Source organism: Procambarus clarkii, chromosome 56 (genome assembly GCF_040958095.1).
Source record: "Procambarus clarkii isolate CNS0578487 chromosome 56, FALCON_Pclarkii_2.0, whole genome shotgun sequence".
NCBI lineage: Eukaryota > Metazoa > Arthropoda > Malacostraca > Decapoda > Cambaridae > Procambarus > Procambarus clarkii.
This window is the reverse complement of record NC_091205.1, coordinates 32,641,269-32,657,876: the sequence shown is the minus strand read 5'-3', so window position 1 is coordinate 32,657,876 and position 16,608 is coordinate 32,641,269. Positions and strand designations below refer to the sequence as shown.

At 41.3% G+C, this 16,608-nt stretch overlaps 1 protein-coding gene across 1 annotated transcript; it reads right to left on the bottom strand.

Moving 5' to 3' along the window:
* Window positions 1-1,818: 1,818 nt before the first annotated feature.
* Window positions 1,819-16,219, bottom strand: LOC138353249 (magnetosome-associated protein MamJ-like). The gene is made up of 3 exons (XM_069306138.1): window positions 16,173-16,219; window positions 14,564-14,760; window positions 1,819-2,552 (listed from the first exon to the last, which is right to left on the bottom strand). The coding sequence occupies exons 1-3, from the start codon at window positions 16,217-16,219 to the stop codon at window positions 1,819-1,821; spliced, it is 978 nt and encodes a 325-aa protein (XP_069162239.1).
* Window positions 16,220-16,608: the final 389 nt, after the last annotated feature.

Genomic DNA, 16,608 nt, shown 5'->3' with positions numbered 1-16,608 from the left:
AGGCTTTCTACAATCACTTCCATTCAATACCCATTGTTTCGTGTTCTGTCTTGTGTTGATGAAATTAATACCCTATTAATGCCACCTCACCCCATCCACCTCACTCAAATGTAGATATAAACAAATCGGAGATGTGTAAGTTCTATTCAGTTGTGTATGTGTAAACTAAAGTCTTTGAAAATGTAATAAGTTTTACGAAACGCGCTCAAGTGTCGCATCAGACTAGAAATAAAAATGAATTTTGGAGATTTGATTTTTGAATTACCACCAACAGTAAAAAGAAATGTACGAAAGATCGAGAAAATTCGTGTTAGAATTATTAATCTTACTTTTTCGTTCATATTTAATAATATATGTCTACAAGAAAGACTGCTACCAAAATATACTAATATATATATATATATATATATATATATATATATATATATATATATATATATATATATATATATATATATATATATATATATATATATATATATATATATATATATAATCAAAATATTGTTTCCAATTGGTTTATTTGAATTATTATTATTATATTATGTTAAGAACATAAATTATTGACTTAGTTATGTTAGTTAAGGTTACATTAAGATAGGTTAGGGTACGGTAGGTTATATATATATATATATATATATATATATATATATATATATATATATATATATATATATATATATATATATATATATATATATATATATATATATATATATATATATATCTTAGGGAATATCAGGAAAGGGGGTTAGGTCAAGGATTAACCTAACGAATGTTTAATTATTGCATTTTTCCAGATAATGTTGAACAGTCGACAACACATCAGACCGGTCAAACAAACCCATCTGGTCAGACAACTAATCCATCAGGTCAGACTACAAATCCATCAGGTCAGACAACATATCATTCAGATCAGACAACAAATCCATCAAGTCAGACAACACATCATTCAGATCAGACAACAAATCCGTCACGTCAGACAACATATCATTCAGATCAGACAACAAATCCATCAGGTCAGACTACAAATCCGTCAAGTCAGACAACAAATCCATCAGGTCAGACAACAAATCCATCAGGTCAGACTACAAATCCATCAGGTCAGACAAGAAATCCATCAGGTCAGACTACAAATCCATCAGGTCAGACTACAAACCCATCAGGTCGGACTACAAATCCATCAGGTCAGACCACAAATCCATCAGGTCAGACTACAAATCCATCAGGTCAGACAACAAACCCATCAAGTCAGACCACAAATCCATCAGGTCAGACAACAAATCCATCAGGTCAGACCACAAATCCATCAGGTCAGACCACAAATCCATCAGGTCAGACTACAAACCCATCAGGTCGGACTACAAATCCATCAGGCCAGACAACAAATCCATCAGGTCAGACCACATACCCATCAGGTCAGACCACAAACCCATCAGGTCAGACCACAAATCCATCAGGTCAGACCACAAATCCATCAGGTCAGACTACAAATCCATCAGGTCAGACCACAAACCCATCAGGTCAGACCACAAATCCATCAGGCCAGACAACAAACCCATCAGGTCAGACAACAAACCCATCAGGTCAGACTACAAATCCATCAGGTCAGACCACAAATCCATCAGACCAGACAACAAATCCATCAGGTCAGACCACAAACCCATCAGGTCAGACCACAAACTCATCAGGTCAGACCACAAATCCATCAGGTCAGACCACAAATCCATCAGGTCAGACTACAAATCCATCAGGTCAGACCACAAACCCATCAGGTCAGACCACAAATCCATCAGGACAGACCACAAATCCATCAGGTCAGACTACAAATTCCGGGACAGCGATATCAACCAATGAAATTGGAACAACATCAACCACCACAACGAGCCCATTAACAACCATAGCAACTGGAACAACATCAACCTCCACAACGGGCACAACATCAACCACCACCTCCACAACAACAGCATCAACTACTACCTCCAGAACTACAACATCAACTACCACTTCAACATCCACAACTTCAACTACAACTTCCACAACCACAACATCGTCTACCACCACTACAACATCAACTAGAACTTCAACTTCCACTTCAACAACCACAGCATCAACTGCTACCTCAACAACTACAACATCAACTACCACCTCCACAAGTACTACATCAACTACAACATCAACTTCAACCTCAACATCAACAACATCAACCACCACTTCCACAACCACAACATCAACTACTACCTCCACATCCACAACATCAACATCAACTACCACTTCAACAACTATTACATCAACAACAACCTCTATAACAACAACAGCAACCACCACCTCCACAACCACAACATCAACTTCCACCTCTACAACTACAACATCAACTACCACCTCCACAACTACCACCTCTACAACTACAACATCAACTACCACCTCCACAACTACCACTTCAACAACCACAACATCAACTACCACTTCAACAACCACAACTTCAACTTCAACTACCACACCATCAACTACCACACCATCAACTACCACACCATCAACTACCACACCATCAACTACCACACCATCAACTACCACACCATCAACTACCACACCATCAACTACCACACCATCAACTACCACACCATCAACTACCACACCATCAACTACCACACCAACAACTACCCCCGCCTCAACTACTTTCTTCTCCCTGGGCTAAGATATGCTGAATGTTGCCTGCTGCTGGTATGTGATGTAACTATATAACCTGAGGTAACTCGTGTTATATACGTAACTCGTAACTCGACAATAACCTAAGCTTGTAAAAGCACCTTAATCACCTTCAGTGATTAAGTGCTTAATTGCACACTAGTTTCTCTAACCGCTACCTCACCCCTGTCAGTGTAAAAGAGACAAATGTAAGTGAATGCATGTGGGTGTATGTGTGTATGTATGTTTATATATATATATATATATATATATATATATATATATATATATATATATATATATATATAATTATATATGTATGTATATATATATATATATATATATGTATGCATGCGGATACATATATATATATATATATATGTACGTGATGCGGACATCACGACCGCATATATATATATATATATATATATATATATATATATATATATATATATATATATATATATATATATACATATATATATATATATATATATATATATATATATATATATATATATATATATATATATATATATATATATATATATTTTTTTTTTATTAAATATGACCGAAAAAGTAAGATTAATAATTCTAACACGAATTTTCTCAATCTTTCGTACATTATGCTTCACTATTGGAGGTAAATCAAAAATCACTTCTCCAAAATTCATTTTTATTTCTAGTCTGACGCGACACGGGCGCGTTTCGTAAAACTTATTACATTTTCAAAGACTTCACAAATACACAACTGATTAGAACTTGCGTTTCCCTGGTTTTATATCTACATTTGAGTGAGGTGGGAAGGGTGATGTGGCATTACATTTGAGTAAGGTGGGAAGGATGATGTGGCATTAGAGGATATTAATAGGGTATTAAAAGTATCAACACAAGACAGAACACGAAACAATGGATATTGAATAGAAGTGTTTGTAGAAAGCCTATTGGTCCATATTTCTTGATGCTTCTATATTGGAGCGGAGTCTTGAGGTGGGTAGAATATAGTTGTGCAATAATTGGCTGTTGATTGCTGGTATTGACTTCTTGATGTGTAGTGCCTCGCAAACGTCGAGCCGCCTGCTATCGCTGTATCTATCGATGATTTCTGTGTTGTTTACTAGGATTTCTCTGGCGATGGTTTGGTTATGGGAAGAGATTATATGTTCCTTAATGGAGCCCTGTTGTTTATGCATCGTTAAACGCCTAGAAAGAGATGTTGTTGTCTTGCCTATATACTGGGTTTTTTGGAGCTTACAGTCCCCAAGTGGGCATTTGAAGGCATAGACGACGTTAGTCTCTTTTAAAGCGTTCTGTTTCGTGTCTGGAGAGTTTCTCATGAGTAGGCTGGCCGTTTTTCTGGTTTTATAGTAAATCGTCAGTTGTATCCTCTGATTTTTGTCTGTAGGGATAACGTTTCTATTAACAATATCTTTCAGGACCCTTTCCTCTGTTTTATGAGCTGTGGAAAAGAAGTTCCTGTAAAATAGTCTAATAGGGGGTATAGGTGTTGTGTTAGTTGTCTCTTCGGAGGTTGCATGGCTTTTCACTTTCCTTCTTATGATGTCTTCGATGAAACCATTGGAGAAGCCGTTATTGACTAGAACCTGCCTTACCCTACAGAGTTCTTCGTCGACTTGCTTCCATTCTGAGCTGTGGCTGAGAGCACGGTCGACGTATGCGTTAACAACACTCCTCTTGTACCTGTCAGGGCAGTCGCTGTTGGCATTTAGGCACATTCCTATGTTTGTTTCCTTTGTGTAGACTGCAGTGTGGAAACCTCCGCCCTTTTCCATGACTGTTACATCTAGAAAAGGCAGCTTCCCATCCTTTTCCGTCTCGTAAGTGAAACGCAGCACGGAACTCTGCTCAAATGCCTCCTTCAGCTCCAGCAGATGTCTAACATCAGGTACATCATATATATATATATATATATATATATATATATATATATATATATATATATACATATATATATATATATATATATATATATATATATATGTATGTATGTATGTGTATAAAGTACATATGGAAGCTGATATGGAACATATGGAACACTTTATGTAGACATCAACAATAACCACCACCTCCACAACAATAACAACATCATCAACTACCTCCACAACCAAAACATCAACTACTACGACAACAACAACACCATAATCAACAACCACGACAACAACAACAATATCAACTACCACCTCTACAACTACTACATCAACAACATCAACCACCACTTCTACAACCACAACATAAACTACCACGACAACAACAACAACAACAACACCTACCACGACCACAACAAAATCCACTACAATGACAACAACAACAACAACTACCATGACAACAACAACAAATACCATTACAACTACAATAACAACTACCACGACAACAACAACATCAACTACCACGACAACAACAACATCAACTACCACGACAACAACAACATCAACTACCACGACAACAACAACAACAACATCAACTACCACAACAACATCAACAACAACAACAACAACTACTACTACGACAACAACAACAATTCAACTACCACGACGAAAACGGTAACAACTACCATGGTACCAACAACAACAACAACAACCACGACAACAACAACAACCACGACAACAACAACAACAAAATCAAATACAACGACCACAACAGAAACAACTACCATAACAACAACAACTACCACAACAATAACAACATCAACTACCACAACAACTACTACTACTAATACTACTATAACAACTACTACTACAATTGTTTAAACTACAATATCAACAACAACAACAATCCCACATCATCACCTACCACACAATAAACGACTAGAGGAACTGGAGCTTAAATTATATATCCATAATGTGCAAAGAAAATGAATCACGCGCATCTGTTTAGGATGCCACTGGAAGGCTCCCTAGAGTCTGAGGAGTCAGACTCTTGTTACGAACCCGGATCCAGCGTCCGTGCCTGGAGCAGTGACAAACACGCCATCTGTGGGTCAGCTCCCGAAACCCCCGCCAAACGAACGACGACACCTAGTGAGGACAGCGTGTACTGGCCTCGAGGACCAGTTTCCAGTCTGGTTCAGCGCTCAACACCGCCGCTCCTGACCTCTGGTGAGGTGGTGCTCCGAAGACAGCGCCATCTATGGAGTGGATATGTCGGGCGTTTGTATCTGAGCCTGTGAGTGTGGTGTATTAGTGTCCCGGTTATTAATGACGTGTCTGTTTACAGAGCCGACCTGGGACCACTGTGTTGAAGGTTGAGTGAGTCTACCCGAGGCAGCCAGTCTCCATACAGTGAAGTTTGCTGCAGCTGTCGTGACGTCGTCCCCCCGGAAGAACACTGTGGTGTGTTAAGCCTGCCAGTGGAGTGGCAGTGGAAGGATTTACCCGGGACCGACGGTTGGAGACGATAATCCACTGGGGTATTGAGGACAGGAGGGTGATTGGTGATATCACACGAGACTCCTGTCTAGGGCGTACCCCTTATATCGTTCGTGGAGTGGCCGTACCAGCCTTGGTGGCTCTGTACCTGCCAGCAGACCTGCTGGACGTGTGGTTGACGGCCTCCACGACGGTGCCCCCAGTGGACCTGTGTTGTGGCTGACCTGTGGCCAGGGTAGACTCGGCGTTCTCAGAGGACACGTCTTGAGGCCACGAAGAATGCACCGCGGACTCAGCACCTAGCTTCGAGGATCCATAGTCTCCAGCAGAAGACTACAGTGTTGATCCCCTTGTAAAGTGTTAATACCCCTCCCCCTTGTGTACTCTATTATTTTATATATTTAAATGGTGATGGTGAAGATTATATTATATTAAGTTCTTAGCTTTCTTTCCCTACTCCCTTTAAGTTACTTGCGTCACGGATCTCATCCCTTGATAGCCCCTACTGGCTTGGGAACGGATACTTATATCTTCCTCTAACAACATCAGAGTGAGAACCCCGTTGCGTCCCGAGAGGGCCGTAACAACTCTCAAGACTTGTATATGGCTAACCACAACTGGAGGTCAGGGAGCCAGACTTTCAAGACTTGCATGTAGCTAAGCGTAGCTTGCGGCCGGGGAGCCAGACTTTCAAGACTTGTGTATAATTAACCACAGCTGGAGGCCGGGGAGCCAGACTTTCAAGACTTGTACATGGTTGAACACAGCTGGATGCCGAGTTCAAGTTCAAGTATGTTAATGGAGACAAGAAAAAATACATCTCTAAAGGATAGAGTAGCTTAGGCTATTTTTATCCCCCGCTGGAGGTCGAGGAGCCAGACTTTCATCATTTGTATAAGGCTAAGCACATCTGGAGGCCCGAGAGCTAGACTTTCAAAACTTGAAAATGGTTAACCCACAGCTGGAGGTTGGGGAGCCAGATCTTCCAGACATGTATTGGATTGGCCACAGCTAGTGGTTCATGAACCAGAGCTTGCAGACATATGTAAGGTTAACCACAGCTAGTGGTTCATGAGCCAGAGCTTGCAGACATATGTAAGGTTAACCACAGCAGGTGGTTCATGAGCCAGAGCTTGCAGACTTATGTAAGGTTAACCACAGCTGGTGGCTGATGAGCCAGAGCTTGCAGACTCATGCAAGGTTAACCACAGCTGGTGGTTGATGAGCCAGAACTTGCAGACTCATGTAAGGTTAAGCACAGCTGGTGGTTGATGAGCCAGAGCTTGCAGACCTACGTAAGGCTATGTAAGGTTAACCACAGCTGCTGATTGATGAGTCAGAGCTTGCAGACTTATGTAAGGTTAACCACAGCTGGTGGCTGATGAGCCAGAGCTTGCAGACATATGTAAGGTTAACCACAGCTAGTGGTTCATGAGCCAGAGCTTGCAGACATATTTAAGGTTAACCACAGCTGGTTGCTGATAAGCCAGAGCGTGCAGACTTATGTAAGGTTAACCACAGTTGGTGGTTCATGAACCAGAGCTTGCAGACATAAGTAAGGTTAACCACAGCTGGTGGTTCATGAGCCAGAGCTTGCAGACATATGTATGGTTAACCACAGCTGGTGGTTCATGAGCCTGAGCTTGCAGACTTATGTAAGGTTAACCTACAGCTGGTGGTTCATGAGCCAGAGCTTGCAGACTCATGTAAGGTTAACCACAGTAGGTGGTTCATGAGCCAGAACTTGCAGACTTATGTAAGGTTAACCACAGCTAGTGGTTCATGAACCAGAGCTTGCAGACATATGTAAGGATAACCACAGCTGGTTGCTGATGAGCCAGAGCTTGCAGACTTATGTAAGGTTAACCACAGCTGGTGGTTCATCAACCAGAGCTTGCAGACTTATGTAAGGTTAATCCACAGCTGGTTACTAATGGGCCAGAGCTTGCAGACTTATGTAAGGTTAACCTACAGCTGGTGGTTCATGAGCCAGAGCTTGCAGACTCATGTAAGGTTAACCACAGCTGGTGGTTGATGAGCCAGAGCTTGCAGACATATGTAAGGTTAACCACAGCTAGTGGTTCATGAACCAGAGCTTGCAGACATATGTAAGGATAACCACAGCTGGTTGCTGATGAGCCAGAGCTTGCAGACTTATGTAAGGTAACCACAGCTGGTAGTTCATCAACCAGAGCTTGCAGACTTATGTAAGGTTAACCACAGTAGGTGGTTCATGAGCCAGAACTTGCAGACTTATGTAAGGTTAACCACAGCTGGTGGTTCATGAGCCAGAACATGCAGACTTATGTAAGGTTAACAACAGCTGGTGGTTCATGAACCAGAGCTTGCAGACTTATGTAAGGTTAACCACAGCTGGTGGTTCATGAACCAGAGCTTGCAGACATATGTAAGGTTAACCACAGCTAGTGGTTCATGAGCCAGAGCTTGCAGACATATGTAAGGTTAACCACAGCAGGTGGTTCATGAGCCAGAGCTTGCAGACTTATGTAAGGTTAACCACAGCTGGTGGCTCATGAGCCAGAGCTTGCAGACTCATGCAAGGTTAACCACAGCTGGTGGTTGATGAGCCAGAACTTGCAGACTCATGTAAGGTTAAGCACAGCTGGTGGTTGATGAGCCAGAGCTTGCAGACCTACGTAAGGCTATGTAAGGTTAACCACAGCTGCTGATTGATGAGTCAGAGCTTGCAGACTTATGTAAGGTTAACCACAGCTGGTGGCTGATGAGCCAGAGCTTGCAGACATATGTAAGGTTAACCACAGCTAGTGGTTCATGAGCCAGAGCTTGCAGACATATTTAAGGTTAACCACAGCTGGTTGCTGATGAGCCAGAGCGTGCAGACTTATGTAAGGTTAACCACAGCTGGTGGTTCATGAACCAGAGCTTGCAGACATAAGTAAGGTTAACCACAGCTGGTGGTTCATAAGCCAGAGCTTGCAGACATATGTATGGTTAACCACAGCTGGTGGTTCATGAGCCTGAGCTTGCAGACTTATGTAAGGTTAACCTACAGCTGGTGGTTCATGAGCCAGAGCTTGCAGACTCATGTAAGGTTAACCACAGTAGGTGGTTCATGAGCCAGAACTTGCAGACTTATGTAAGGTTAACCACAGCTAGTGGTTCATGAACCAGAGCTTGCAGACATATGTAAGGATAACCACAGCTGGTTGCTGATGAGCCAGAGCTTGCAGACTTATGTAAGGTTAACCACAGCTGGTGGTTCATCAACCAGAGCTTGCAGACTTATGTAAGGTTAATCCACAGCTGGTTACTAATGGGCCAGAGCTTGCAGACTTATGTAAGGTTAACCTACAGCTGGTGGTTCATGAGCCAGAGCTTGCAGACTCATGTAAGGTTAACCACAGCTGGTGGTTGATGAGCCAGAGCTTGCAGACATATGTAAGGTTAACCACAGCTAGTGGTTCATGAACCAGAGCTTGCAGACATATGTAAGGATAACCACAGCTGGTTGCTGATGAGCCAGAGCTTGCAGACTTATGTAAGGTTAACCACAGCTGGTGGTTCATCAACCAGAGCTTGCAGACTTATGTAAGGTTAACCACAGTAGGTGGTTCATGAGCCAGAACTTGCAGACTTATGTAAGGTTAACCACAGCTGGTGGTTCATGAGCCAGAACATGCAGACTTATGTAAGGTTAACAACAGCTGGTGGTTCATGAACCAGAGCTTGCAGACTTATGTAAGGTTAACCACAGCAGGTGGTTCATGAGCCAGAGCTTGCAAACATATATAAGGTTAGGAACTGCTGGAGTCCGGGAGCCAGATTTTTGCAGGCAGACCACAGCTGAACTCCGGGGAGCTAGGCTATGAAGTCATGTATAAGACAGACCTCAGCTCGAAGTCTATGAGCAAGAACGTCAAATATATATGAGGTCTCAGCCTCACTTACATGCCCTCCTCAGCCTCCTTGAGTCTCTGTTATCTTCAGCAACCCTCATTTTCAATTATATATTTTAAATGTCTCATTCAGTTTGTTGTTTATTAATCATATTATCTGACCATCCATAGAATCCCATCTGCTTTCCTTAGATTCTCACTGGAGTCTCTTTCATTAAATAATAATCCTACCTGTTCCTTCTTCAGTAAGTTGCACTTTCACTATATTGCTGGGCACTAATCGCTTCAAAACCTTGCACACACTCATAAAGAAAGCACCTAACTTAGCACATATTTAGATATTTGATCATATAAAGCTCCTTACCAAACTTGGTTTCAATTTTAAATGTCCTCGCGACTCGGTCTCGGGCCAGGCCTTCTGGCTGGAGTCTGGTCAACCAGGTAATTGACAAGGAATAATTCACTTTGATATAAATGATCGATGATCAATTCCTCACTCGGTTGATCAGGAATTCATTTGAAGGTGTACCAAGTTCCCATTCGAACACCGAGATGCTCGGCTAGTTATAATCTACGTGTAGGGGAGACCGATGAAAATTATTGGGGTTTTAATGTTTACAAAATTTTATTTCATCATTCCTAATGCTCGTATGCTTTACAACGAAGCTATTGCACATTAGGTTCTGTTCCCTAGTCTCGCAAGGAGATATTTCTGTAACAGTCTCTGATATTTTCCAAATGTAAACTACTATTCGTCTCTCTCGAGTAGACAGAGATGCATCGTTCGAGTATGCATCGCTCCAAAGAGAGGAGATTGAGACATTTTATGCGATCCGAATAATTTACATAGCTCGTGATCCCCAGCCCCTAAGAAGGATCTGGGGCTCCTGATCCCCAGCCCCCAACAAGGATCTGAAGCTCCAGATCCCCAGCCTCCAAGAAGGATCTGGGGCACCTGATCCCCAGCCCCCAAGAAGGATCTGAAGCTCCTGATCTCCAGTCCCCAAGAAGGATCTGGGGCTTCTGATCGCTAGCCCCCAAGAAGGATCTGAAGCTCCTGATCCCCAGCCCCCAAGAAGGATCTGAAGCTCCTGATCCCCAGCCCCCAAGAAGGATCTGGGGCTCCTGATCCCCAGCCCCCAAGAAGGATCTGGGGCTCCTGATCCCCAGCCCCCAAGAAGGATCTGGACTCCTGATTCCCAGCCCCCAAGAAGGATCTGGGCTCCTGATTCCCAGCCCCAAGAAGAATCTGGGGCTACTGATCCCCAGCCCCCAAGAAGGATCTGGGGCTCCTGATCCTCAGCCCCCAAGAAGGATCTGGAACTCCTGATCCCCAGCCCTCACGTGTTCCTGATCCTCAGCTCCCAGCTGGCACCTGATTACCAGCCCTCTCGTGGCTCCTGATCCCAAGCCCCCAGCTGGCACCTGATCCTCAGCCCCCAGCTGGCCTTTGATCCCCAGCCCCCAGCTGGCACCTGATCCCAGCCCCCAGCTGGCACCTGATCCCAGCCCCCCAGCTGGCACCTGATCCACAGCCCCCAGCTGGCCCTTGAACCACAGCCTCCATCTGGCATCTGATCCCCAGCCCCCAGCTGGCCCCTGATCCACAGCCCCCAGCCCCCACCCTGATCTCCATGTCCGAGCTGGCACCTGATCTCCACTTCATTACTTACCAACAACTTAGCCCAGATTCATGAAGCAGTAACGAGAGTGCTTAAGGTAACTTTTCTTTCTAATCGGGTTCTCGGTTTATAAGTTGTGATACAACAAACTGTTTACTAATACCGATCTTTCTAGCAACACGCCTTCATGCGAAGGTATTTCTGGAGCACTTGTAGGCGCCCAGTTCAGAGACTGGGCCGCAGGGAGGTTGATCCCCGAAATAAGCACTACTGAACATTGTATGTCATAAACGCTTATTATAGCTAACTCTATGGGAAACTAGACACCATTCTTCTGTCGAACGTTAATTACTAATTCTCGGTGTTTCACATTTTTATAATGTAGGTATTTAATAAAATGTGTAAATAAATAATATCACAGCATCATATTGTGAGAATAAATATTAAGTAATTAGAATCTGCGAACATATTAGTAGTGACCTCTGTTGAGAGGCAGGTGAACCAGATCCCAAATAGCTGGGTAAAGAACACCTTGGTAAATCCTACCTGGGGGATTCTTACAGAGTTCCTAAGAACCTTCGTGAAACAGCCCCCCAAAAAAGGTATTCGTGATGCTTAGTGAATCTAGTTCTGAAGTGGTAGAATTTTTATGTTTTCTTTGTTAGTTTTTCTTGTGTTTATTACTTGGCTTTTCATAAATTAATTTAAGTTTTCGCTTTATATTGTTTTATTTACTTTTAATTTTCTGTTTAATAAAAGCATTCATGTTAATTGACTTTAATTCTGTCCAATTCTTGCATAAATTTATGAAATGCATTTCTTATCCTATAGATAAATATAATAATAAATTTTAATGTTATTTATAACACCTGTTCTGGTGATGAGAGTGCGTTTGTAGTTCATTATTTTGTGAAGCAAGTAAAATGATCTCGATACTTTTGTTCCATGTGCGATGTAAAATGTGTATATAAGTTGTATATGCGCATTTTACATCGAATTAAACATCATTTATACTATTACTACTACTTTCAAATGTCTCCCAAACATACCATTGCAAAAATTAGGACAATATATTTATAATATTTTCGAATACTTTAGCCAATTTATTTCTTTACGAATGGGGGAATAATTGTCACCTGAAACAATACATTGATAATATACATATATATTGCAATATAAACGTCCTCTCTATCTGGGATGGACTCCCCCCCCCCCCAACCAAATGTATTGTAAAGGTTTTTCTCTCATCCTCTGGACGGACCCCTGAATGTATCAACGATGTCCCTTCTTAAGCCGGACAGAGAGTCCTCACTTCACATTAATAAAAAACTATCCAACTCATGTGGGAGGGAGAGATCTATAATTTCTGCTGTACGCTACTTTTAGGGAAAGACCAATAATCAGGAGTCCTACTCTCTGCCAACGGCCTGCGTCAGGTACACTGTTATATTCAGTGGTGATAAACTTCAAATAACAATTAGAATTAAGTTAGTGTTAAGGCACTCACCAAATATAGTGAGTCTAACTGGTGGAGGGCTCTCCCAGAATAATTTACTTAATGATGAAGCTCTCAACCTGAAACATCCGAGGCCCAGCCCACAGAAAAGTTATTCACCTGTTAAATAATTTACAGATGTCTAGAAGATATGACGGGATGGTAACAAGCACTGGACACTGAAACCTTATCCTAGAAATTAACAGTTTATTTCACAAAAAACCCACCTGACTCGTAACAAATATCAATAAACATTTAGAGTGGAATCATGGAATATTACAAACACCCATGTGATATCAGTCAACAGTGCACTCTATAGTTAAAATAATTATAACAGCACTACAGGGCACAGCACGAAAGAACTGAACTTAACTGAAAGACTCTCCATTCACAAGAATTCGAGTGAAGCTGTTTCACTTCACCCATCACCAGACAACTGCCTCCCTCTAACCCTCTTACCAATCAGAGGCAGCGCTAAATCCGTCTAAACTTATCGAACAGAACTGACTTGCTCTTCAGTCAAGTTTGCCCACATACTACCTAGTTATAAATAACTTCACAAATTCACTAGATATATCATAACACTCCACTTATTACTCCAACAGTCCAACACATATCATCCTAGGTATTTTTTTTATCTAAATAGTCGTGGACCGGCAGTAGCGTCGCCACTGGGAACTTGCTCTACTGACAAAGCTCTTCCTCACGCTTTGCATTTCTCTCATTTCTGCTTGTTCCTCTTATTAAATATACTATTCAAGTCGTAACAGTTTGCTTCTTTTTTAAACAGACCACTATGGTTGTTACACTCTTCTTCTTTATTAACAGACTACTCAGCTCGTTACACTCTACTTCGTTATTAACACACCGCACAGGTCGTTACACTCTGCTTCTTTATTAAATTGACCACACAGGTGGTAAAACTCCTTCCAAGCCAGAAGGAAAAAATGAATTACTCTACTTGAAGAGTAGTGGCATTTTTTTTGCTGTTGGGGGAAGTTATAAAGTTAAAAGTTAACAATTCCAACATAAGTATACCAAATTTAACATAATAAACCAAAATAATATATCTTGGTATAAACAACCAAGACTACAACAATACATATAAACTCTTCAACAACATATACAGGAAATAAGGAAATACATAACTCATCATCTCCATCGAAGTCACCACACTAATCCAAAATGTGAACATCAACTCTCAATAAGCACTAACCCATAATGCACAAAAATTATTCCAATCCACCAGATCACAAGCTCTGAAAGTCAACACCAATGCACAAGAATCAATAGGCACTGTACTTTATTCACAAAAAGTATAATAGTCCAACACATCACAATCTCTGAAAAAACACAATTTATTTCCATCATTACACACTAATATTTTTTTTAAATGCACATGAAATATAGCAATGTGCAATATCACACTCCTCACACATAATCCAAAATATCAGCAAAGATCATCAGTATCCACAATGACATCCTAGTCATAATCACCATCATCAAAATCATGAACATCAGCAAAGTCAACATCATTAATATCCATGTAACAATCATCAATATCGCAAATATCATGAACCTCTAAGATTTTATTATCAACACAAACCTCAATATGATTATAAATGTCAACATCTTCAATATGAAACTCAACATCATCATAATTACCAATTAACATAACCCGTGTTATGGCTATACTGTAGCAACAAAATTACTATCAGCAATATCATAATCACTAATATCATCAAGGTTCAAATTCTCAGAATCCAGATCATTTTCCAAATCACCTCTATCATCATCATCAAAAACAACAATATTATACTCATTATCAATATTTCAAGCATTATCCATATCAGGAACAACATCACTAGCAAAACTATGATAAATATCAGTAATATCATCATATTCCACATTACCAAGAACATCATCATTAATTTAAACCAATACATACTATAAATACCAAAGACTGTACAAAATACTGCACAAAATACCTGAAAATTCACAATATTATAATACACCAAAACAAACTGGAACATTAGTTCACCATACCTTCAATCAAAATGACATTCTGAAAATACATTATCAATCAACACATCAATAATAACAATCCCGAATATAACACATTTCTGCAATGTTACCAAGAAGTCTTGCACCTCAGTTGATCCCTTGAATTTAACTTTCCTTCTGAACCATTGTAATAATGGAGTGTAACCCTGGTAACACTCCTACCAAAGTATCTGAAAGATCCCCCACATTCTCATAAATTATTCCCGTATATATTTACTTGGGACAAGGTATTTTGCAACCGTTGACCATTTATCTCCTCATGGCTTAGCTTTACCTGCAACCACCATATAATCAAAACACGTTACAGTACAGTGTTCAATAGAACACTTAGAATACATTACAGTAAAATCAGATGTCTGTAACACATCAAACAATTTGGAGACTTGAGTTTCTTCTAAGTGTGTGTAGACACCACGACGTCATCGAAACGTGGTCTATATAAGGGAATATTAGCCAACAAAGTTTTCTGCAGTCTACAGAAAGACCGCAGAAAAAACAAAGTTTTACGTGCGGTCTACACGTGGGAATATTAGCCAAAAACTTTTACTGTAGAGGTAGAAATGTAACAGGAACCATATTTAGCCTAAAAGGTATAATGACCAAACCGTCTTCCCGTAAAAAGTCAACCTCAGGCTGAACAATTGCAAGCTTTGTCAGGACTGATCCACAAAGGTTTTAGTCTTATTGGTGAGTAGGCAGTCAGTTGAACTCATGGGTGATGACCGACGTCTGAGTAGGAACCTCTCCAACCAGGGTCAAGAAGTCATCAGGCAACTACTCTCTTGAGGTTATGTTGAAATGGTTTCGGGGCTTAGAGTCCCCACAGCCCGGTCATCGACAAGGCTTCCCTTTTATTACACGCCCCCCAGAAAGCAGACCGTAGCAGCTGTCTAACTCCCAGGTACCCATTTACTGCAAGGTGTACAGGTGCATCAGGGTGAAAGAAACTCTGCCCATTTGTTTCCGCCTCCACCGGGAATCGAGTCCGGAACCTTAGGACTATGAATCCCTAGCACTGTCCCCTCAGCTGTCAGGCCCTCACCTCAGTTGCTGCATGACCTCACGTTGAGTCTTCTGTAAGGGGGACATCTTCTCCTAATCGAATATCATAAGAGCTAAAATAGTTGGAATATAAATTAGTTGGATCTTTAACAGAGTCAGTATTGCCAGTAGCTAACTGAAATAAGGCAACAGGCAAGGGGGGCCCTGGAACCTCTTCAACCAGTTCAGGTGCTCAACCAGCCCATGTTTTCTGTCACCTGGCATGCTCACTCTATAGCATAGTTTAGTCAGGTCCTCCTGCATGACGTAGGGACCCTGATCTTTGTGGGACATGGAGCTACCAGAACGAGGCTTAAACCAACCCCTTCTCTCCTGGATCAACTGTATAAAGTGTAGCACTGTGATTATGATCATGTTGGTCTGCATCCTGTCCTGAACTTGCTTGAAATGTTGAGGAGCCACTTCTCTCACTGCCT

What these genes read in the sequence shown, in the direction of transcription:
- LOC138353249 (XM_069306138.1), bottom strand. Translation starts at nt 16,219, where the DNA reads ATGTCCCCCTTACAGAAGACTCAACGTGAGGTCATGCAGCAACTGAG. An exon ending in GAGGTCATGCAGCAACTGAG is followed by an intron (nt 14,761 to 16,172) that starts GTGAGGGCCTGA and finishes TTGTTGCTACAG; the next exon opens with TATAGCCATAACACGGGTTA. An exon ending in TGTTCATGATTTTGATGATG is followed by an intron (nt 2,553 to 14,563) that starts GTGATTATGACT and finishes ATGGTGTGGTAG; the next exon opens with TTGATGGTGTGGTAGTTGAT.